Source organism: Genypterus blacodes, unplaced genomic scaffold (assembly GCF_046128005.1).
Source record: "Genypterus blacodes isolate CSIRO-AG114 ecotype Tasmania unplaced genomic scaffold, CSIRO-AGI_Gbla_v1 ptg000053l_1, whole genome shotgun sequence".
Taxonomy (NCBI): Eukaryota; Metazoa; Chordata; class Actinopteri; order Ophidiiformes; family Ophidiidae; genus Genypterus; species Genypterus blacodes.
In genome coordinates, this window is record NW_027466865.1 from 4,727,507 (window position 1) to 4,753,417 (window position 25,911).

At 42.6% G+C, this 25,911-nt stretch overlaps 1 protein-coding gene across 1 annotated transcript in view; it reads right to left on the reverse strand.

The window, feature by feature from the left end:
• Nucleotides 1-2,650: 2,650 nt before the first annotated feature.
• The window catches only part of LOC143001197 (transmembrane protein 132C), a 175,722-nt gene continuing 152,461 nt past the window's right edge, over nt 2,651-25,911 (reverse strand). The window contains exons 7-16 of the mRNA XM_076150659.1: nt 14,671-14,876; nt 11,373-11,436; nt 11,099-11,230; nt 10,733-10,810; nt 7,671-7,733; nt 7,314-7,442; nt 4,636-4,764; nt 3,891-4,199; nt 3,432-3,706; nt 2,651-3,278 (exon numbers count right to left, since the gene is read on the reverse strand). Of these exons, the coding sequence (XP_076006774.1) occupies nt 2,651-3,278; nt 3,432-3,706; nt 3,891-4,199; nt 4,636-4,764; nt 7,314-7,442; nt 7,671-7,733; nt 10,733-10,810; nt 11,099-11,230; nt 11,373-11,436; nt 14,671-14,876 (2,013 nt within the window). The remainder of the gene's footprint in view (nt 3,279-3,431; nt 3,707-3,890; nt 4,200-4,635; nt 4,765-7,313; nt 7,443-7,670; nt 7,734-10,732; nt 10,811-11,098; nt 11,231-11,372; nt 11,437-14,670; nt 14,877-25,911) is intronic.

Here is a 25,911-nt window from a genome sequence, read left to right on the forward strand (position 1 = left end):
TGCAGTAAAATGGTTACATTGATTCATCTTCCTCCAGTATCAAACAAAAGCTCAAATTTCCCCCAAAATAATAATTGTCAAAAATATCTTTTTTTTTTTTGTTTTGTGTTTTTACAGTTGACATCCACAGGTTTAAAATTTTCGGCAGGTGCAACAGGCATCACAGGCTGTAAAATGTGATGAAACTCACAGAACTGAGTCAAACGGTTTTCATCCGAGAGCATTGCTACACTTACACCTTAAGCAACTCTATGTCCTGGATCTATTTACCGATCCGTACGATCACAGCAGTGCTGTGGCTATGCTGGTCTAGGCGAGATACAGTCATGTGTATGAGTCATGAAGATACAATAATATTGTCATCATCAGTCACAACATCTATTGCTTTGGTGGAGGCTACACAGGCACTCCCATTTTTCTGCTTGCTCTCTTTTTTTCAGGATGTGATGATTTGGCCATTGCAATTTCAATGTGCCCCTTATTTAATCTCTCATCAAACAAATAGATTTTCATTGTCTGTAGTAACTGAAATTGCCTTTTTTCTCTTGAACTAACCCACCTCTAGACATTCCAACATGTGGTTTGGTGACAAACCTGGTCATAATATGCTCATAGTAATACCCTCCTTATTGTTCCCTAACCATCCTTAAGCAAATTTGAGTGTGTTGTACAACAGATGGGTTCTATTTTTACATCAGATTATGGCGGTAAACTGATTCCTACCCTGGACAAAGAACTTATTAAATAGTTTAAACAAAAAGGAATATCTTTAGAAAACAATAACTGATAAGATCACTTTCACATGTGGTCGCAGATAGTATTGTGAACCATGTTTGCACTGTAAAATATACAAAATGTCACTGTATTGTTGGCTAGTGACCTGCAATCTTATTCACAAGCACTTTGAAGCATGTTTATTTATTTACAACATACAGTGTACTCTGAAACAGTAACACATTTATAAATAAATATTGCAATCTTAACAATCTTACAGTTCGCCTTTTTATTGTCGGTTCTCAACGACTTGTCACCTGAGCTTAGCGAAGGTGAGGCAACCACTGCCTTCTCTCTGTTTCCCTCCTTACATTTACAGTATGTGCTATCATTCCCCTGCAGAGCTCACATTTACTAGTCAACATTCATTGTCCTACGGCTTCCTTTCCTTCCTCACCCTCTCAAATGTTAATTTAAATAAATACATCTCTAGGAGAAAAGACAACATATATCCTTAAGGTTTAATACATCTCTAAAATAAAAAGCTAAACTTACGCTCCCCAAATTAGGAAAAAAACAAGGGGAAAAAATTTAATAAAGACACAATCTGTCAAAAACAACCGAAATAAAAAGCACATCAAAATGTCACTCACCAAGAACAAACACATCTCATGAACCCATGTCTCATCTGTAGATTCTCAAGCGCATTACTCCATTATCCTTTGTCTTTTAATGTCATTGAAGGCATCCTCATGTTCAGTTCTCTGGTCTGCCCGTGGGTTTTGTTTTAAGTAATCCTCGTTATTAGGAAGTTCAGTCAGGTTTCACAAAGCCCAAGCAGCCTATGTTTATATAAGACATCTCAGTCAGTCCCCCTTATGTTTACGGACACTTTTTCACAGTATCTCACTGTGTACAAAGTTGCCCATGCTGTCCAAGTACATACAAGTGGAGGGGCCGGGGGGGGGTGATAGGATCGGGTTTGAATACAGGGAGTAAAAGCCATCGTTGGATGGAAAGTTGCAGTAAACAGGATGCACCATGTATGGCCCCATGTATGGACCCATGTATGGACCCATGTATGGCTGATGTTCTTTCCTGTTTGCCATTGTGCAAGTGTAAATGCCTCTGTCTTGGATCCAAGGGAGACACCATCCTTTTTATGTCACACCATTTTCCAACTTTCAAAATACTCTGTTGTTTGAGAAAAGTAATCACTCAACTATCACTGGTGACTGAAACATGTTTGAATTTATAATTGAGTACTTGGAATACATATATATACTGTATTTTTACAAGTTATACTTTACGTATGAGTAATGCCAGGAGGAGATGGGTATTTCTGATGAAAGACCAGGAGGAAATATGATTCCTCATTTTCATTGAGCCTTCACAGATTTGTGTAATAAAACTACATGTCAATCATCGGCCACAGCCAATGTTAAATGGGAAAAAACTGTTCAACAACATAGCCTGAATTTATGGCACAATGGTTTACTTGTAAGATCATATTTCCAAAATAAATATCCATTACAAATAATAGAGTTAATTAGTTATCTTTACACAAATATTTCCACAATAAATTATACAAAAAACGTAAAATCATATTATTTATTGTTTGCTACCATTGAATTCAGTTTGAGCTAGTAATGATGGTATGCTTTCTGTAGGCCGAGGGTAGCTGATGGAAGCGTCCCCTACACTGTCTGTTCAGTAATCCTCTCAGCAGTCCACAACACTTAACACTTTCCTGTTTTTTGTCTACACAGTGCTGTTCCCCATCTATCTACAATCACACACTGCTCGTTCCTTCTTTTCCACTCAAGGTCCTTCTTTTTCCCTCCCTTCATCCTTGCAAAGGCATTACAGGTGAATTGTACTTGTTGATCTTCCCTCTCCCGCACTCATCCGCTGCCCCTCTGCATCTTGTTTCCAGTCACAGATTGTCTTGAAGCCTCTCCATATAGGTTCTGATTTCAGACTGACCCAGGTCCATATCCTGACACACCCACTTGATGTCATCTTCACTTCCATTGGTCACCAAGACGGAGGACTTGGTGTACGGGCCACCCCCACCAGTATTATCATTGGGCAGCACAGTGGCATAAGATGTGAACTTGACACGTTTACGTTTAGCTGCTGCAACTGCAGCTGCGGAGGTGGCTCGGGGGGAATTATTCAGATGCTCCACTAGGCTAGTGGCATCTTTGCCACCAGTGGGGATTGCTGAAAGGCACTGATGCGGTTCCGGAATGGATCTGGGCAAGGTTTGTCCATGACTCATTCCCCGATGTCCACCTGTGCCACTGCCTCCACTGATAGTGCCCATGCCTGGTCCCACACCCATCACCAAACTGTTACCAGCGCCGTTCAGCAGGTACTTGCTTTCTTCATAACTGCCTTCGTTTCGGTCAATGATGGTCGTGCACTCATCTGGAAGTGGGCCCTGGCATTGGTCAGAGTGATTGGCTAAAAGGTCAGCCTCATTGCCGAGCCACACCCAGTCATGGGCATGGTTCATATTGCCTCCAGCCTCCAGCACGGGGACCTGTTTGTGACGGTACCTGCAATCAACAAGTATCAATTTATGACACCATAGTAATAGTGCTAGCAACGTACTAGGTAAAGAAATGTAAGCAATTTAAGCTTTGTATTTACATTTACTGCTAAGATCCCTTTACATTATTAGAAACGCTCCTCAATTTCCCTATACTTACCTGAAAGCAAAGCTGACGCAGTTAATGAGGAACACAAGTATTGCCAGACAGAATACTCCAAGAAGGGCGTACATCCCAATCTCCAGGTCAGACAAGCCTCTAGGGGTCTGGGAGAGGTCATTGTTCCCAGTCCCAGGTACCTCCACCTGCACTGGGTGTCCACTGTGGTCCCCCACTTGGCTTGGGCCTCCACCTCGGCTGCTGCTGCTGCCTCCACTGGCAGCTTTACCGCCAGAGGCACGGTGCGTTACCGTGGACTTAGTTGTTGTGCTAGCCTGGGGAAAGGATAGAAGGACAGCCCGGGGGTTTAATACACATTATATTAACCCTTAATTCCTTTATGTTGTTGATGATTCCATATTTTCCCTAATTCATATCCTGTTGTACAGGATTTTATTAAGGAAAAATTATTTCATTTCCTATCCTTTCCTCCTCCTTCCATCCATCAGTCTCTCCCACCTTCCTCATGGCTCCTTCCTCTCGCTCCGCTGCTACACTGTTGGACTTCCACTCTCCTCCCTGTTTCTCAGCTTTGGTCCGTTGCTCGCTGGTGCTGTTGTCTGTCCCGCCAACCTCGCCCTGTCCACCTCTGCCCATCACTCCTCTCTCCTCACTCTTTGCTCCAAATTTCACTATCACATTGCCAACTCCAGATGCCAGCACACTCTTCCGCTTGGATTTCTGGCACGTCTCAGAGATGACCATTTCTACACGGAACAGCGCCCCCTGTCCCTCTCCCTCTGCCACGATTATTGGCCAGTGTTGTTCCTATTGGAAAACAGAGGAGTCAGGATTTTTCCAGGTTGTAGTTTGAACATCACATTTGCATTTTCTTACACATTCTTTGCATATTTAATGCTGTATTAACTTCATATCATTGCTGATTTAAGATGGCATTCAAACCTTCACAAACATATTTAGCCACAACTATGAGTTGCAATGCTGTAAGTCACATTACTTTGTTATCTGCTGTCCAATCAGAATCACAGTTGTGTACTAACAGTGCAGACAGTTACCATGAGATAAGGTACAAAAAGCTGAGAAAAAGCTGTGCTTAGATTCTGAATGTGACACGTGTTGATCATGATCAACACTAATTAAGCATTACCTAGCAACAGCATGACACCTCTCAAAATGCATCTGTGTCATCACAATCAGAGCTGCATGGTAACACAGTGTTATGGCGTGCTGCTAATGTCTTTACCTGATTGGTTACAGAAATGACACTTTCATCCAAAGAGACAGCTGAGAGGAGGAAGTCCTTAGGGTCATAGATATCAAGTGGTGTCACTGTGCCATCACTGTATTGTATCCATGTACTAATCATTGCTTCCTGAAAGAGAACAAAAAACAAGGGAGTACTGTTACATGTCTCAGTCAGCTCCTCAGCTTCTCCTCAGCTTGGCTGCCTGTAAGGTCTGGAGGTCCGGCTAAAGTATTAGAGTAACTGCGTAAGACAGCACCACTACAAGGGGCAATCATTTTGCATTGTTGGATTTGCTCTTTAACAACTTTCTGCTGATCGATATCCTGTGACTCAACTGACTACTTCTTTGGTCTATGGGTCCCAGCCTCTTAAGTGCGAGTGTAGACGGCTCCTCGCTCAGAGGAGCACCGGGTGTGTCCACTTACAGGGTTTTGTGGATTCCTCTGCCTTATTTTCTGAGGGAGTAAGCTCACACTTAGGGGTGTTCACTGGCTGTGTAATACATCCAGTGACTGAGTCATGTTTTGATTAACACCATGGAAACAGAAAGCATGGTCTTACTCTTAACACAAATCAATACCTTCATGGACTCACCCACCTGATATATGAACATGTAACCAAGGTCTTTTGAACACACATTTAGCTGCATTTTCTCCAATCTCCACCTCTTCCATTACAAGGACCAATTCTTGCGAAAATTATCTTTTATCATCAATCTCTTCCGTAATAACAACATAATTCAACAGAGGGCATTTTTCTTTGTTTGTCTTTAAGTGATCTTGCCTCACTAATTTCCCCTGATAAAACCCTTTGCGTTCCTTAATAAGAACACATAGAGGGTTGTGTAGGTATGTAACACAGTGAAAACCACCCTACAAAAGTAATTAAGCTTCAACCTGAGGAAAAACAATTTATCTCTTTTTCCCTCTCTCTGATTTTACCCTACAAATTCCCCTTTTACCCATATACACCTTCTGTTCCCTCCTCTTTACCTTTTTCTAGTCTTATTTCTCTTACTCCCCTCCAATCCTTCTCTTTCATCTTGTTATGCTCCTTTCCTTCTTTTCCCCCTTAATATTGCCTTCTTCAGGTAACATTGAATGATACAAAAACATGTCGAAAAATAGGTAGATGAACATCTGAATCAAGTATTGTCTATCTTAATAAGCAGCTCCTTAGTAACTTTGAACATAGATGGAAATTGCAACCTTGGTTTGTGTAATAAATAGGAAAACACAGAAAGAAAGGAGTAGGAGGAGGTAGTGAGGGACATAGAGCAGATGAGGGATAATAGCTTTGAATTGTATGATAGAATAACCCTCGGCAATGTAATTAGAGAGTCAAGAATAGCTCGTTCGACATAATAAGCAATGTCCAACACACCTACATGTATGTGGGTGTAATTAATTACATGCATGTGCTTGTGTATGTGTGTTATGACACATCACACAGTTATGATGGGACAATAGTGAGAACAAGAGTCTGCACATGTCTGCGAGGGTTTCCTCCAGATTGAGGAAATGGAAGTTTTAAATTTCCTGTAGGTGTTAATGCAACTACATGTCCATGTTTGTTTGCTGTTAGCTGTGTTACAGTGTCTCTCGCCCAGTGCCTGCTGGGATAGGTTTCAGCCCCAAACAACTTTGAGCAGGATAAGCTCAGTGATTCGGGGAGGTTTCAAGTTTTCAAAGGAGGATGTTGTAAAGCCCTGCAGTATGGTTACTGAAATCTATACTTTGGCTGCACATACAGTAGACAGGCTGATTAGTCATTCAAAATAGAGAATAGAGGGTGAAATAATGTGATGAAATTCTCAAACACATACTGGCAGACTCTCTTTTTTTGGCTTAGTCCGAAGCTAAAAACTAACGGCAGATTAACTGTGAGCGTACTGTGAGCGTACCTAAGTAGTGCCGTAGCCTGGAAGTTAGACACTCTTAATTAGAAACAGATTATGGGAGAGAGATAGCATCTTATGATGTTCTAGGCACAGAATTACTGTGTAACTTCTATGATTACATCCCTGGGGGATATTACTAAAGAGATAGAAATAGCTCAAGATTTAGTCCATCCTGGTGGTGTCTATGGTTTTGTTAGTGTGTGTGTGAAAGAGAGTGACTGGACGCATGTGCACTGATACAAACAAATGAAGGTATATATATATATATATATATGTTTAAGTCTATATGTACAAGCTATTCAAATTAGATAAAACTATGGGAGTAAATAACCACAGATGACAATACAGCAAGTTGTGAATTTGAACCCCATCCAGTGTTTGTGCATGTTAGTGTGTACAGACGTGTGCTCCATCTGTGTTTGTCGATGTGCACACATCCCCTACCTGCATACTAGACCTTGGTGTTTGGGGGCCCAAAGCAGAATTAGCCCCCGGGAGGGGTTTGTTGTGACTTCCAGCCTGTGAATCTGACACTATAGTGCAGCTAAATATTTGAATCCTCATATTAAAATACCAGCAAATATTTGAATCCTTAGAACGGTGCTCAGGAGCCACCCTGTGTCTTTTATGAAACTTGAGACAAATTGCATGGAATTATCACACTGAGCAATAGGGTTTTTATCTTTAACACCATTAAAATCTGTTTTTAGATCACTAAACAGAACCCTCTTAGGGCTTATTATGTCGCTTAATATGGGCGGTTGGCACTGCTTACCTGTTTGAGTGCATGCAGAAGGTCTGTAGCAGTAGTAGTTAACTGGATTGCTTGGTTATTCCCAGGACTCTGTGTCATACTGAGGGACAGAGAGGCAACCAGCTGTACTCCCAAGTCTGTGATCGTAACCTAGACAGAAAGAGACAGAGATATATGTTCGAATCCCTCCTCAGACACAGTACGGAAGATGTGACTAAACATTGCACAACTTTGTGGGAAAGTTATGAGGATAATGGAGGATAAATGCAGCACCATAATGCAAAACATCCATAACTGGGCAATACATTCAATGAGCCAACAGCTATCATACATACATAATACATAATAAAATATAATAAATGTTGACATTGTTCAAACCTTGTCATCCAACACAGTCACAGTTTTCTCTGCCAGTATAGAGTCAGACAGTGGGGACAGGACCTGCAGTCAAATACAAATCAGACACAATACATGTAAAACATTTTATAACTTTGAAAGCTCAATATGTTTCAAAGGCTCATTTTTTTAACGCTTCAACACAAAGGGAACGTTCCTTTTTTGTCAATTTCTTATCAAGGTCCAGCACAAATCACTGCTGTAAACAAGTGCATGTTGCTGAGTCAGGGTGGCTTTCTAAATTGCTACACAGAATTCACTTCTGTGGCGGTGACAGCAGTCACTTCTGACCACTCAGAGGGATCATTTCTCCAAGGTGAGGAAGGCGAGGAGAAGGGACACCGAGGGAGTCCAACAATCCTGAGCTTCGTCCCTCACAAGGGTACCAGAACAATCCTTTGACTTTGTCTCAATTCACGTGTGTTCATTGTTTGCTGAATCACTACATGGCTGCTATGGTTCATACTGGCTAGGTGAGACCTTTGGATTAGAGAGGGATGCAATCTGCCTCTATGCAAGACCTTCCTCATGCTTTAGTGAAGAGATGCCATGTGAATATCCAGGAACTCTGAAAAGGGGTTGGGTTGGTGCTGTGCGTGTGTGTGTGTGTGCGCGTGTGTGTGTGCGCGCGTGTGTGTGCGCGTGTGTGCGTGTGTGTGTGTGTGTGTGTGTGTGTGTGTGTGTGTGTGTGTGTGCGCGTGTGTGCGTGTGTGCGTGTGTGCGTGTGTGCGTGTGTGTGTGTGTGTGTGAGGTCTTCGTCGTCACAGTGATTACTTCCCTAAATTGACAGTAAAGTGTTTAACACTGACAGTGGGAGCTGGTCAACATGGTGGTGCATGAGGCTTAAAGGCTGTCAGACAGAATCTGTTAAAGATCAGAAACACACACACACACACACACACACACACTGACACACGTAGTAACAGACTCTAGACAAATTAAGTTGACATCGATGTAGTGCCAACAAAGTAAATTGTGGTATCTGCAATGTCTGAATCACACATTGATGCAAAGACGTGTGCACACACAGGCGCATACACACACCCATTGTAATAGAATGATCTAATTTTAAAGAGGGTAGTAACATCACACAGATGTAGATAAACACACACCCACACCCACACATACACACACACACGCACAGGTCTATAAAGCTGGTTAGGACTGCTGCTGTCACTTTACATCACTAACACGATCCAACACACACTGAGCAGGGGAGAGCGCCATACACACACACACAGTGTTCCCAGCAGTCTCCCAGCTGTGCATCAGTGTGTTTCAATTCAACTAAGAAAAGTTAGCTGAAACAAAGCACAAGGGCGAACCTAAAGAGGTAAAAAAAAGATGAATGAGCAAAATGAGTGAGTGAGTTGAAAGAGGAGAGATGGCGAGTGAGAGAGGGCGAAAACAGAGCTGGTGTCAAAGTGAGACAGACAATGACAAATAGAGGGGGACAGGACGAGAGAGGACAACACAGACTGGGGTACAGAGGAAAAGACTGGAGCACCAGACAGTCCGCCATAGAGATTACGAGCCCTGTGTTGTGGTGCGACTCCGCCAGGCGACAGGGCGACGGCAGATCTGATTGGTGTATAAAGAAAATCTCCCCGCGAACGTGTCAGGGTGTCACACTCAATCTCACCGTCCGCGAGGTAACAAAATGCAATGATTGACGGCTCTGGGATTGCTCTCCAAGACAAAGAATAAGGTGAGGAATGGGGGTAGGTATGGTGGTTGTGGAGGGGGGGTGTCACACAGGGGTTTTGGGGGGGGGGGGAACGGAGCTGGGAGGTAAAATTGAAATGTCAAACTATCAAAGGACGGCTGTTGGCTATGGCGCCACGATGGGAATGCTGGGTAAATTCTCTGTCCTGGCTCCCGTGTAGAGCACAGCTGTCTCTCTGCACACATCTGTGTCTGTGTGTGTGCATATATGTGTGTGTGTGTGTGGAGCAGGTCCCCATTGGATGGATGCAAACTACGCTCATCTGTTCCCTCTAAATCCATGTTGCCGTCCCCAAACTCATCGCCAGCCCAGTTTTGACACACAGGTACACAAACACACAAACACACAAACACACACACACACACACACACACACGCACACGCACACGTAACATAAGTATGTAAGAGCTTAGAATGAGTTCTTAAAATGTAAATGCAAACATCTGCACAAGCATGAAAGAAGATTAGAACATAAAAGATCCGAGAGAAAAAATTTGAATGGAAACTGTGCCGACTGTGATTGTGATGTATTGTGCTGTATTGACTTAACGCTGTTGTACACAAGCATGTGTGACAGAAAAGGCCACCGGGCTTTCACAGTTCAGTCACAATAGATTGACTTATTGGAATTCAGCAAGCGTGTGAGTGTGTTAACTGTGGGCCTTCGTGTGTGTGTGGGTGTGTGTGTGTATCTCTGAGTGTAATTGCTGAACATCACACCGAGATGTCAGGGCCAAATCTGACAGTTAATTGTGGCTAATTGTGTAACAAGCTATCAGGCAGGGCTTCTAGCTGAAAGAGAGGAAGGAGGGGGGAGGCAGAGGGGAGGATAGTGTTTACATCAGCAAAGTGCTTATGGCTGCACTGTGAGTTGCCAAATTACACAGCACTTCACATAATCGTACATTTTGAACACTCTACCTTGGGACGAGTTGCCGGAGCACTGATAAATGCATTAACAGCGTTTAATTCTTTGGCTATTGTTGGAATAAAATGCAAAAACAGGAGCTGAGCCCAGGATTAAGCAGGTGGGTCTCGACCATAAATTACCGATGCTGATTCAACGAATATCTGCACAGTGACCTATGGATTTCTTTTCTTAATGCATAAATCATGTTTTAGCTGTCACAAAGCCGTCGCTTTCTGACCTGTACAATGACCGAAAAAGATTCGTTCACACTTTGATTACCAATGCTTCCTTACACTTTAACCACAGTTCGTAAGTTAAACGTGATGCATTTGTGGTATCGTATGACACTAGAAAAGTGGCAGAAACACAAAGAAAATGAAGAGAGAGGAGGAGGACGAGTTGAAAACACCTGTATGGTGGTGATGCCAAGGTCACGGCCAATCAGGATCCGTCCGTCTATGAGTCTGGCGATGCGAGGATCCTCCACCTGTGCACCAAGAAACAGCTGGCAGTTAGTTACTACATTGATTTTATTCCTCTGTAGTACACACACACACACTCACACACACACACACACACACACACACACACACACACACACACACACACACACACACACACACACACACACACACACACACGCACACATCACACACACTCTGTATATCAGAATTAAAACTCAACATTCAGCAATTCAGTGTCTGCCTGTGTACATATAGTATATGTGGGATGGTGTCTGTGTGTGAACATGTATGTTCTAATGTTGTATACTGGCCTTTAGCTGGTCCAGCACCAGGTGAGTAATATCTGCTTGCCAGTCGGCCCCCAGCATGTAGACCATCTCCCCTCCTGGATCAGAAGGTTCTGCCACAAAATGGGTCAAGACCCGCACCAAGGCATACTGGTACTGAAAAGTCAATAGTAATGCTATTAAGTCCAAAAAATGAGGACATTTGGTGATATCCCGAGAAAAACTGCAAACATAAGGCCCTCAAAACAACAGTTAATGAAAACAGAACCCTTCAGTGTAACATAAGTGATTATCGTACCTGTAGGGTGCAGCCTTTGCCTTTCCTTTCATCATCCTCATCATCCTCACTGTCCCTAGTAGGTCTGGGAAAGAGGAGAGACAGATGTGAGACAGAGACATGATGGGGTGAGGTTATCAGATATCAACATTGACAGCAATAAGTTGGCATACATACATTAAGAAACTCACATTCTTTGTCATATGTGTGTAATATCTACACAACATGCATGCAAGCTCACGTCTTACATAGAAACACACACCCCCACACACACACACACACAGAGAGATAGAGAGAGAGAGAGAGAGCTACAAGACTATTTTTGTGTCCTATTACCACCGCCCAAGAGTGTGAAACATGGGCAATATTGCAGGAATTCTCTTTCCATTTCCCAGCAGCCCATTCGCTCATGTGTCTGCACTATGGTGTGTCTAATAGTACTTGTGTTTCACTCTGGGAGATGGCGGTTAGACGACATAGAGGTGTGTGTATGTGTATGTGTATGTGTATGTGTATGTGCATATGTGTGTGTGTGTGTGTGTGTGTGTGTTTGTGCGTGTGTGTGTGTGTGTGTGTGTGTGTGTGTGTGTGTGTGTGTGTGCGTGTGTGTGTGTGTGTGTGTGTGTGTGTGTGTGTGTGTGTGTGTGTGTGTGTGTGTGTGTGTGTGTGTGCACTGGCTGGTGAGCAGAAATTGGCCAAATTGAAAAATGGGAATAATGGTGGAAAAATGGTGAAAATATAGGGACAGGGCTCTGACCCACAACACGCACGGATGAAATAAAGCTTGTTAAGCAAAGGCAGAAAGGTGTTGTTTGGACTATGGGATATATTTTGAGTGGTGTTGTTTCAGCTTTCACAGGTGACTTCTAGTCCTCTTTGATCATACCTGCCAGGGAATTCAGAAATACAATATAAGGGATAGAATTTAAGGAATATAGGAGCAAAAATACTCCAAACACTGTTCGAACACTGTTTCTTAGAGATAACACACGACACACTCCCTCTACCCCCCATGGTGTGATCTTTGATGTGGTCATGCCCCTGTACCCATTATAGTCATCCTTCCAATTGCATTATCCCATAAAATGGCGACTGTAACGAAATGAAAAGTAGATGCAGAATATAGTGCAGAAGAAATGGCGAACCTGGAAACATGCTAAACTGAGTGAGTTCCAAAGGATGTGCTGGTGAATGAGCAAAAGCCCTTCAGGCGTTATAGGCTTCAGGATGTGTAAACAAAGTGACAACGAGCTGAATGTGCGGAACAACAACATCCCTCTGGTTGACTTTTCTAAAGTTTCCATAAGTGCTGAGGATTTTCCTGTCTGAGGTGACGGGCACTGAAGTTTACACCTGTGTTGAGGACGAACTACTGCGGCGACACTGGCACAGACTCGGGTCGCTCAAGGCTGATGGACTCAAACTTGGGCAAACCAGCTGGGATTGGCATCATCATCACTGCCATCTGACACCACATGCCTCCGCAAAGAGGAACACTTTCCTGTCATTACATCAGAGGTGAGGGATCGTGTTGTGTTCGCTCTGCATATGGGGGTAAACAGTGCACATGGGGGTCTATTTCAGAAGCTCAGGCTGTCCTCAAGTCCTTTAAGGTTGTATTCTTTTGAAAATTGATAGATTCCTTAGGATTCTTTGCCAAAAGCTACCAGTGTATACCGGATCCAACATTTCCATTCCCTTATCCTCCTTCCTTTCCCCAACACACACACACACACACACACACACAGAAAGCTGCACAATAAAAGTAGAGTTCTCTCAGCCTCTGAGAATGTGTGTGTGTATGTGAGAGTTAAGTGACTGAATGCTTCATTCAGTGGCAAGCATGCTAAAGCCATAATAGCTGTCATCAGTATAGCTCGGCAGGCCTTGACCTCATAGGAAATTATACAGTGGCTGGAACGATATGTGCTCTCAACTGCTCCATTCAATAAGCACTATATCACACACACACACACACACACACACACACACACAGAAAGACCGACATACATACATACATCCACGCACACACACAGAAGTTAACAGTAGATCACAGCCCCACAATTCCAACGTGACGGGCACCAAATCACACAACTACACAAGAGACACAAAAAGGCGTGATCACAACCAACACACTATGCACACTATATCATTTCTAAGACACACACACACAAAACACACTCACGTACAGAGACATTTAAGTCATCATTAGTTAATTTCAAGTTCAAGTTGATACACTTTTATTCAGCGGCTTTATTCCTTTCGTTTTGTGCAAAAAGGGAAAGAATGAACCCGACATGACCCTGTTGTTTCCCACTCTGATGCCTCCAACATTCTTTTTATTCTGTGACAAATATGCACTGCTCAGCGTTTTCAGAGATGAATTAAGTGTGGACCAGGAGCGGAGACATTTTAGGCCCCATAGTGTCATTTCCACTCTTTCTCGCCACAAACAAAAACCAAAGTGTTTGTACCTTTGGCAGGATCTGTTGCTACATTTGATCAGGATAACTGTTCAGTGTAAAATTAGGACCGGGTCTTTTCAATAAGTAATCCTTGTGTGGGCTACTACAAAGCGTTTTATTTTTGTTGTCTCTAATTTATGGAGATGAGTGGGTGTGGGTCAGTGGTTCAGAATGGAGCACTGGGTAACAATTTAACCTCAATCAATTGCATTCATTTCTGGATATTACTGTAATTTGACAAAGTGCACATTTGTGTTGTATTTTATCATCACAAGTGTAACAAAGGAGATTTGTCTGGCACAGTTCCTGCCAAATGCCCTCTAATGACCTGGAGAGGGTGTAAAACTGCCATGTGCTTTAAAACACAGTCGCAGAGTGCAAAGGTCCGGTGAGTCGGAAACTCTAAATTGCTCATTGATGTGAATGAGAATGAGTAAGTGTTGTTGATGTTACACTGTTTAGTGCTGAAGTCCAGACAAAATGGCAAAATAGATAAAAGATTCTGGTGTTTTTACTGATAACGCACAAAATATTATGTGTATTAATCTGCATAGTAGATTTCGATGTAGTATCCTTTAAATATACTGTATATAAATAAATATTCTGTAGTGATTCATATAACACTGATGGGCTACAATGATCCATTTCCCATTTGGAAACGCATAGGTACTTCTCCTTCATTTCTAAACATGGAAGTCTTTGCAGCAGAAATCAACAAGGTATATGAGATCTGAATCTTGAGAGACAAACTGCTGCTCACAGCACATTAGAAGTGCACCTGTCACTCCCTTTTTCTTTCATTCATCACTCCTGTGCGCCTCTTGTTCTCCCCCAAGGCGAACAAGGTCGATTACCTCTTGTTGGTGATGATGGGCACCCTCCAGCCTTTGACCTGGCTCAGCTCCGTGTCCGACACGTCGATCTGCAGCGGCAGCTTGGGCACCCAGACAGTGAGCCGGAGCTGAGCGGAGAGGTGCAGGTAGGTGAAGTTGACAGCCAGGGACTGCCGGCCACGCATTTCTTTGCCGTTCACCAAAACCTGGTCGCAGTTTGGGGAAACCTACAGCAGACGGACACCAGGAAAAAAAACAAATGAGTCTGGTGGAATCAGGAAAATTGAGTGGGATTGTGACTCTTAGTTTGAGGTTTAAGTTAGGCTTAGTGTAAACACATTCTGTCACGGTACATTGGATTAAGAGATGAATAAGAATTAGATTCAGGCTTCACCCAAGTCAGACTATCGTTTACAAAAGGAGAGGGGGAGAGAGGGAGAGCGAGAGAGAGAGAGAGAGAGAGAGAGAGAGAGAGAGTGAGGGAGGAGAAAAGGGACCTGCACAACCTAAAAGCAGAGAGCAGCAATGCAGAATACAACACAATTCCCCCATTATGCTTAAGTTAGCACAGATTGAATGTTTGTGTATGTGTTTCTGCGCTGTGCATCTGTGCAAGCATGTGTGTAATGACACAGTGAGATAACTAAGGATTTGTCGTATTCACTCGTTTTCTTCGGCGTTCCCATAATCCAAGATATGACACACCAGGCAGTATGTTATGATATCAGAGCTGAAAGATTAAGAGGCTTTTCAACGTTTTTTATTTTTTTTTACCTCTATTATATTCTATCCTGCAAGATGGACTGAGGGTAAAACCATTAAAGAGGTAATTTAAAAAAGTGAAATACCGACTCCAATTTTGTCATCTCTCATTTCCCAAACACTTTGATATTAGAGCAAAAAGGAATGTAAATCAGGCTTCAGTTTAGTTTTCACAGAAGAAATCTGCTGTGACATTTTCTCATTTCACATGTGACTGTCCTCTGTCACCATTTTGGGAACAAGACTTGTTTTGAATCATTTGTGTCTACACTTTACAAATACAGGGAGACAATAAAATGTAACGGTTGAATTTCAGAGAGCGGATAGAAGCGTTTACAAACAACCTGACAGGCAGAACAACGAGAAAGCCAGAACTGAGTCAGTTTGGTTTTCACCCTCTTCCATCATCTGATTGTGTATCTGATTGACTTGACAGTTTCTGGACAAATCATTTCAAGAGCTTTGCCAACAATGGATTCATGCAAAGAGGCAAATAATTATCACTCCACGTGTGTGTTCAGTGCTCACAGAGGTGTTTCCAAATCCTCTATTATGAAACCCCCCAGCTTCATTCAGTTTCAAGTTTTGATGGCTCTTGATAGCTTATCGTGACTTATATTTGCAGAGCAATTTGTAATGCAATTTAAAACATGATATTAGATAAAACAGATGATACTGGTATTCATGTATATTAGCTATGAAATGTAATTCCGCTCTTATGATGTTCTTTACACATATCTACAAAATGATCACTGTCACCTTATTTCTTTTCTTTTCCTATAACACACATCCACACACACTCATTTATGCTTCATTTCTGTTTTGTATTATTTTGTGGTGGATGAATTCCCGCCGGCGACTTGCTGGGAGACGCCCCTGCCACCCTGAACAGGATAAGCCAGATGGAACTTCTCTTAGTTGATTGAATACATACTTAACATATAACTACAAGCTCTCGGTTAAGGTCAAGTCGTGGTAAGGCCCAGATGACATCCTTTCATCCCTTGAGAGACGAACCGATATGTAACAGAAACAGGAGACACATCTACCAGACGAATGACCTAATCTCTAAAATCTTGCTGTGTAAAATTTGTTGTGACGGCATCTATGAAGTCACAGAATGAGGGGAGGATACAGACTGTAAACACACCTATTTAGACAGGAAGTTCTATACATGATGAATCTGAAAGTCACACCACCTTCCTTGAATTCGGTTGGAGAAACAAGCATTTCTCCTTTAGATGTATTTAAAGGCAATTTGTTGAAGACAGGCTGCAGAATCAGGATATAGAAACACAGAATTAAACCCTTTAAATAGACCGATAACACATTCATTAAAAGAAATTCCAAGTTTACTGCATCACCGAGCTGCACATATTCACTGGTTCTGTTTCTCCAACTCTCATTGCCTATGTCTCTCCTGTCCCTCCCTCTCATTATTCCCCATCCTTTTCCATTTTCACACCATTTCACGTTCCTTATTCTCACCCGTGTCATGTACTCCATATACGTCTCCTCCCTCTCGTTCTTTACCCTGAGCTCATCCTCCGCCTCTTCCTCCCTCTCTCCCTCGCTCCATCCTATGTCTTGGTTTTATTCCCATCTTCCGCCCCTCTTTCATCTCTCCACGTTCTCATTCTCTTTCCCCGCCCCTTCCTATCTGCCTGTCTCAACCTTTCATTCATCATGCATGTCCGTCTTACCTGCTCACATATTCTATCCATCTCGCTGTTTGTCTACTGTCCCTGAATCACCCCTTCCTCTCCTATCATCCCCATCCTTCCCCCCCTCCATGTTTGGATATGCATTTTTATCATTGATGTACCTGGGATAGATTTCCCCTGTGTGTCTGCACTTTTTCGCTAACACCTTTCAGTTTATTCATCGCGTTGTATGCATTCAAACCAGACACATGGCGCTCCGCTGTGGAAAATCCTACAGTATGGTCGATAGTCCTTCACTCCAAGCTGCATTCATTTTGTGTTATCAAACAGCATCTCCAACTTTTTTCCGAAATAACAGATTGTTCTTCATCTCCTACAACTAGTGTCTATCAGTTCTGCCAAATATCTCACTGCACCTAATTTATTCTAGACAAAACTGACAACAACCCAAGCTGCCATTAGCAGATATCCACAACATTTACTATCCTGTTTGTGCTGCAAATCTCCATTAGAACTACGATGGAAAATGTGTATGCCGCAAAAAAAACCTTTTCACTAAGAACCACAAGTCTATACAACATACTTTTTTTGCTTCTGTCAATCACAATTTGTATGAAACCAAGTCCATTAAATGAAAGAATGATTAATGATTGTTTTTGCAAATGTACTTCTTTGAATCACTGCCATTCTTTAATCTTCATTGTGTATCATTTGTATGTGGATATGGTATAATTTCACTAGTTTTGGCTGTAAATATGTCAACTGTATATTGATATATGTGGTATTAAATGTATATATACTGTGGAACTTGTACCTCAGTTTGAAATGTCTTTTTTTGAGGATTACACAGTTTCATTGTACTTTCATTGTTTAGCGACAGTAATAAAGAATCTTGAATCTTGAATCTTGAATATTGAACTGTATAAGAGCCCAGTGCAGCAGAGATCATGAGCAGTCAGATGCTCACACAGGTTAATCTTCATCAATCAAAAAGCGACGGCACAAAACATTTAAAAAATGCAGGAGCCTCTTGAGTCTGTGATGAGTCTTCGGAGTCTCAATGTGCTGTCACAAACACACACACAAGCAAAGATGGGGACACTTTGTCATGTGACACGTGTCGTGCGTCCTTGTGAGTCTGTTTGATCTGCTTCCTGTCTCCTCTAACCTCTAATTTCCTTCACTTTGGCTTACTTGCATCCATTCCAGTCACATAAAAGGAAAGGTGTTCAACCCGTCTACTCTCTCGGCTTCTTTTTTCCCTCTCTGGCTTTAAAGCTCTTTATATCTCCCTCACCCACCTCCATTTTCCTCTCTTGACCCCCTCCCCCCTCCCCCCCACCCACACACCATCCCACAGTCTCTCTCTTCATCTTCCGCTCGCTCTGAAACATGATTTACCGCTTGTTAACATCAAAGGGATGTAGCCTGTTGGCGCCTCCAACTATTTTCCCAAATCATTTCTATATATTCCAGGTGTAAATCAGTGTGAAAACTGCACTTGGTTAGTACAACAGAGTGCAGTTTCCAATTAAAGTAAAGACAGCAGAGGGAACGCACAGTGGACTCCAGCGTGCATGTTGTACAAGTCTGGCACTCTGTAACCATGGCATTGTCAAATTGCTCCTGCTCTATTCCCGCATGTCAGAGGGGAGAATTGAGTCTTGGTCCTTTCACACTCTTGCACATATCGTCTGTTCCAATCACTCCTTTCCTTCGCGTGGTTTGTGTGGACATGTCAGAGAGCAACAATCCCACTCTAAGTCCGGTTTGATTGCGGGGAGGAACTGAGTCGAAACAAGTGCAGGAAGCGGAAAGTTTTGTGGGGTTTAGGGGGAGACTGACTGTCACGGTGAGGTGGTGTGGGCGTGGCTTCCTCCCTGATCACTCTGCAGCTTCCTATTGATTATGGATCAGTCGCCTCACCTGTTCAGCCTGCACATCTGCCTCCCATCATCATCAGTCTATCTACTAGTTTCTTACCTTGCCATTGGGCGCTTCTTGCTTCCTATTGATTGTTGTGTTCCAGACCCAGTTTGGTCTTTGACCTGTATTTATAGTTTGCCTTTTGGATTAAAGCCTACATTACTTCTCTACGACCGCTTTTCATTCCAGCCTGCATTTGCATTTATCACTGACTGTAACAGAGGGATTGGGCTGTGTACAACTGTACTGTAACTGTATTAACATGACAGCCAAACAACTGTCTGAGTTCATACATTATCTTATTAGGGTTATTCTTTAAAATATACTGACCTGAAGACAGTGACCAGCTTTTCAGCCTGCTGTGTAAAGATGGTGGTGTTTTGCTGGGGAGCAGTAGTTTAATTATTCGTGTTTTTTGGAACTGAAGAATAGTACTTGTAATGTTACTGATCACAGCCGGAACAAATGGAGAACAATTAGTTGGGCATGGAGTTACAACATCAGAACGCGTCGGTGCGACATCACTGAGCAGATAACGCAGCAGCTCAGACTTACAGATGTTCACACAGTTGATGCATCATCAGATTGTGATGCCATAAAAAGAGCAATAACGTCGCTACATAGTGAAGTTAGACACCCTTGAGGGAAAATGAAAGAATGAAAATGAACGATACCTGTGATTTTCCAAGTATAGCCACAGTCTCTGCCTGGCTCAAGGGTTCATGACGATTACGTTTTTCTAGCCTTATTTTATGTTTCAGTTTCATTTCATGCAAAGATGCAAGTTGAATTGTGTTTAGAAAAAGTCTTGCTTTTTTTTTCTGCCCCAACTTTCTTGCATCTTTTTTTATTTAATTGTCTCTGTCCTCTTTGTTAACCTCATTTCCACTCTTCCTCTTCTTTTATGTCCCAATTAAACTTTGCCATCGTCCCACTGTCCTGTCAGAGTTATGCAGATACTGTGCGGATGGCGTGTGTGTGTGTGTGTGTGTGTGTGTTTGTTCACCCCTCGAGTCGAGCATGGCACAGGGCTGTGGGAGTAGCAAACAGCCAAGATACACACAGAAGCTGCCAGACAAAGGATCTGGTGAAGGACACACACACACACACACACACACACACACACAAAATCACAAACACACACAAAATCACACATACACACATCACAAGCACACAAACATACAGCCTGTGGGCCATTTAAGAGAAAAGTGGGGTCGTTGATTGTCTCCAATTTGTTGCCATTCATTTCATGATTTTAAAATGATAACTGAGAGTTTCTAAATTTCATTCATGCCTGCTTTGCTGCTCTCTTGCCAGTATAACATAGTACTGGATCACTTTATAGCCAAGTCATTAAAACTGTAACATTTGCTGTTCCAGATTGTCTGGCCGGCCTTTTCCTGTAAAAAAAAAACACAAAAAAAAAAAAATCCTGAGAATTACACGTATCACGTTTCCTGCAGAAGAAGCAGTTTGCTCACAATAACGAGCAGAGGTGGTGTGTTTTGAATAGAGCTGATTTTCACCATGAGGAGAAAGTCGGACAGAAAAGAGCAGTAACTCCACAGATCATCAACAAGTTCGGCGAATATGAATAAATCAATAAAACAAATACATAGCAGCGAGCTCTACTACCCAAAGATGGCGATGCCATTATGTACATCCTTCCTCTCTCTACCTGCAGCAGCATCGCATGAATATTATCTCTTTCTCTGGAATTTAAAGGAGAAAATTGCAGTACCTCTTTTGTCAATTATTCTATCCTTTACAATCATTTTACGGGACAGGATGTGCCATTTTGAATGATTATACTCTGTGATGGGAATACTATCAAGGTTCCATTGATTATTATCTGGAAAACCTGCTTTGAAAGTTTTTTTTCTAAGACAACTATATCTTTTTATTTCACCCGTAGATGCATGTTATTTCTATTCTGGGTTGTTGAACAACGGTGAGTTCAAGACTCCTTTCATATGTGACCAGCATTAGCCACCGACCTCATGGGATGAGTGATAATTGCTGAGGTAATCTGTAATCTTAATCCCATGATAGTCTTCATTTGTAAAGTCAAAGATTTCATTGCATTTTGCCTGCCTGCATGTTTTGGACAACACAGCGGCCAGTTGATCACAGCTGTTCAGAGCATATTGGCATTTGTGTAACTGTCATCTTTCATTTCACATTTGTGCTGCATTTTTTCTTTTTTGGAAGTATTGAAATTTGAGTTTTGATCATATATCCGGTAAATTCTATACGCTCGGCAGCACCAAGACCCAATCGGGAAAGCAGCCGAGCTTTAATAAGAGAACAAAATTGTAAGAAACATTTACATAATGTGCTCAGTTAAATTATTCAGATTAAAGTATGGGCCCATTCACTCATTTCTGACTGCATATCAAGTAGCTTGTGGTGGGGGCAGCAAACAATGCGTAGCTCTCTCATCCTATTCCCTCACCACCATTCTCTCCTCCTCATGGGGCACGCATTCCAGGCTCATGCTTAAGTTCACTTTGGTGCTCCCTTAGGGTTTCTCAGTCCATTGAGGCAGGAGTACCTCCACAGAGAGACATCTTTATCAGACCCCTGGACCTCCTAAAGGACTTCCTTTAAATGCAAAGTAGCAGCTCAACAGAAGCTTCAGCTGAGCTCCTCAGCATATCCTCACGGACAAGTGAATGCCTCATTCCAGCCATAATCCTTTCACTCACAAGCCAAAGCTCATTAGAAAGAGGGAAGCTGGGATTTAAATCACGTAGTAACTTGACACTATTCAGATTCAGATTCAGCTCATTCACAACAAATCTACCTGATATTTAGTCCACGACTGAGCGGAAAAAATTATATCATCTAGAAAACAAACAAAACATCCTCAGCTCCCCTGTACGTCCCGAACATCAGCTGTGCCTTGAAATGTGTGTCCTTGAAAGTGTAGAAATCAAAACACACATTGTAACCTTGACAGATAGTTACTCATGTTGATTTATTGCTGAGCATGCAAACGCAGCTGTTGCTTCAATTATACAGGCCCTTCTGGCTGTGACCCTAGCACCCCTCTGGCCTCTGCAAGCTTACAGAGCACATGAGGATGGATCAACCTTCATGACCCCTCTAGAGCCGATGTGCAGGTAATAGGATAATGAGACAGAACACACACTCTCTCACACACACACACACGCACACACACACACACACACACAAACGTTCTTTCTTAATTAAAATTGGTCTCCTTGCTTGAATAACACAATCACAAGAGATTTTTGTCTGCAAAAACCATCCATGCTGTCTCTTCATATTGCATTCTGTTCTTTACTCGTGGGGACCGTTCCTTCTCTGTTCACCATCCTGCATGAGGTTTGAGGGTGCTAGAGTCTATCCCAGCGTTCATTTGATTAGCAGGATATCACACACAGACAGACGAACGCACCCAGACTCACTTTGACTCCTACGGTCGGGCAGTTTAAAGTTTCCAGGGCACCTAAACCTGCATGTGTTTGGGCTGTGGGAGGAAACTGGAGCCCCCAGTGGAAACAATAGAGGGAGCATATACACAATCCCACCTGCGTCATCACTTCTCCCATTTTGCTCTCTCTAAAGATGACATCCATTCTGTGTGTTCACACTTTCATCTCTTTTCAAAGATGAGTGGTGAAAGTGAAAGCCATGGCGGATCTCACTGGGTAACGTCTCCTCAGACAGTCAAAAAGTCTGCACACCAACCACAATCCTGAAGGTGCTGTCAGCTGCTGATGTGAGCAGCTGAAGACATTTTTACTTCATTTGATTTGCTCTAGAGGAAAAAGAGTGGTCCCCCCCTCCAAAATCCCAAAATTGGTTGGGCCCAGGTTTGCTTTTCAATCAATCGGTCGTGCGCCTTCCCTGATGAATTGTAGCGACCGGAGGAGTCGGCCGCTCTCTTCATTGACCGTTCCATGCAAGAGAAACGCAAAGGCTCTTTTGGTGTGTGTGTGTGTGTGTGTGTGTGTGTGTGTGTGTGTGTGTGTGTGTGTGTGTGTGTTCGGCGTGCGTGCGTGATCTGACCAGACACAGGGTGTTAGTTGTTACACAATCTGCGTTAACTGTTGTCATACAATAGTTTTAACATTATTCTCACCTATATATTATTCCTTATCCTTCCTCCTTATAAGGTACATACATACTTACAAATATAGATGACAATATGTTCTGTACGTCCATCAAACAATGACAGAGACATGAACATTCACACAGACAAACACACTGACTGAGACACCCACATACACAGTCAGAAGAGTGAATTGGTGCTGTTGCAAGTAAACAGCTGAGTTGCACCTTTGAGGACACTGAGGAATGGATTTAATCTTGGTCTCAGAGAAAGAATGAGAGGGAGAGCAAGTGAGCGAGGGGGACCAACAGGAGCCGGAACAAGAGGTAAAGAAAAGTGAGACAAAAGTTGAGGAGAGCAAAGAGGGAACAGAGTGGGAAACAGAAAATAGCAAGGAGAGCAGAAAAGTGTGGCTCTCAGCAGTCACAACTTGTTGAAAGCGCAAAAAGGCACACAAACTCTCTTCACCGTCATCAACCAAAGCACAACAACTGTACAAACCTCCAACACCAATACTGGAGAACTTTGCAAACCTCCCCGGCGACTGGTCAGGCAATGAGGCAGGAGGAAGTCTATCTCGTTTGTGCTTTTATGTATTTGGAGGAGTAATTCAAGCCAGGATAAAAAACAAATTAAACATTTCTAGTATTTTGTTTTGTTTTCCCCAAGAGAGCACTGTTGGTTTGCTTATAATCTGCTCACAGTTAACTAAGGGAAGGGATTATTTTTAAATGACAAAAAAGTTACATTTACAATTTAATACATTATCAATAAGTAAAATGCAGTGTACTACTACTTCTAATACTATTTCTTATGGCAAACAACAATTAACAAAAACAACAATTAAATCATATTGTTATAGTGATTAGTTTCCACTCAGGCTGGTAGGTTACGACAGCTAAATGAAGCTGCCTGGGGTTATTCTGCCTTCTTTGTCTATGTAAAACTGTTTTCTTCTTCAATTTGACAAATTATGGTGTGACATTAGCAGGTAATTTGCGTTTTTTCTCCACTTTCTCTCTTAAGGTAATTATCTTTCAATTAAAATCTTTAATAACTACCAAACAGTGTGAAACAATCTTTCGTTTCATGCCAAAAGCCGTTGCATTGTACATTGCATGCCGAACTTTGAAAGGAATGTCCAGGTTATACTCGGTGGTTCAGTGTTACAGAAGCTTCTATTACACTTCCTCCATTTGTTTTCGTTGTCTCATTACAGTTTTCACCATTTGAACAATTTATCGACAAACCTAAAGCATGGAAGAGAAGGAAGAACACAACACACCAGTATTCTCCTCTCTCCTGTTCAGGCACATGGGATTAAAAATTCAGTGTGTATGGGAGTTTTCTGTCCTATAGCGAGTCTGAACTATTTCAGGTGCCGGTGTTGCTGTAGTTGTCACTTTTGGCTTTTAAGATGTAATTACAGAGAGAAAAAGGACCCACTTCTACCTAATGAGCTGTGCTATGAGTGCATCCTTATTAGGAAAGTTTCAGTCCAGGACACAGGTCGGCGGTTAGAAGCTGAACAAATCGGTCCAAAAGGAAAGGTCGCAGCGTAAGCATACTCTGAAGGTTCGAAGAAGACGGCAATAACACTGGAGAGTAAAATAACAGAAGCTAAGTGAAACCAAGGCGCTTCAGCTGTGACAAAAACCCCCAAAGAAACCTCACAAAGCTCGGAGTGAGGAAACGGGCCTCGTACAGAGAGGGAGATGATTAATGAGGATGAGCGAGGAGTGTGTTCAATACTGGAGCAGCGGTTGTCTGAGGTTGGGACTATGTGAAGCTGTGGGGTGGATGCTGGGACCTGAGCTGGGGTCGGAGGAGTACATTCTACTGCTTTAAGCGATTCAAATCTCTGCATTACCAAAGCGGGTGAATTCAGTTTAAACCTCTGAAACTTATCTTCTTCATTATGTACTCACTTGAAACAAACCTCTCCCTCAAGTTGGTGTATTCCTGTTTGGGGAATGCAGATCAACTAAAGCTGAGAGATGATGGGATGTGCCTTCAGCTTCATTACGCCCCTCTTCCTCTGAATTTCAATTTCCCCTTCCCACCACCCAAAAATCTTCCCAGGAGTCCCACAACTCAGCCACCCACTCTTCCACATTTACTGGTGATTTCCCCAGGCTGAGTCATTTATTTAAATCCATATTCATCTACCTTGGAGCACAGTGATCTGTCTGAATTTGCAGTTACTCCTCTCTCTGTCTTCCTTCAATTCCTTACACTGTCTCAGATTTTCTCTGTTAGTCTGTCTCGGATGTATATTTCCTAGCTGCAACTTCGTCCATCCATCTCCCTCACGCTCACATTCTGTCTTCTCCTCGGTTACTCTCTGCTACCTTTCGCGCCCATTTCTCGTGTTCTCTGCCGCGAGCGATCCAATCCATCTGACTGTGGAAATCACATCAGCCAATCAGAGCCCACTCGGCATACAAGGGCGGGCCCTGAGGGACAGACTAACAGACTCTCTGATGGAATTAGACCTCCCACCTGCCCATCATTTAAGAAAAGCCGCACAAGGCCAATCGCCTCTGCACAGTTTCATATGGCTGTCATTTGCTGTGAGTAGGAGATTTTGTTTTGGGTGGGCACACACACACACACACACAGACACACACATGCGCCCATTACTACCCTCCAGCTGCATATATCACTCAGATTCAGCTTGGATAATAGACAGCTGATGGAAAGAGTTGGAGGGTGCACACACAAGTCAGCAGCTTATCATTTTGGCTGTCGTTTTGCATTTGGAGATGGAGAAACACATTTTCTCTAATAGCCTTATATATTCCAATATTCTCTGCAAAAGAAATGTCT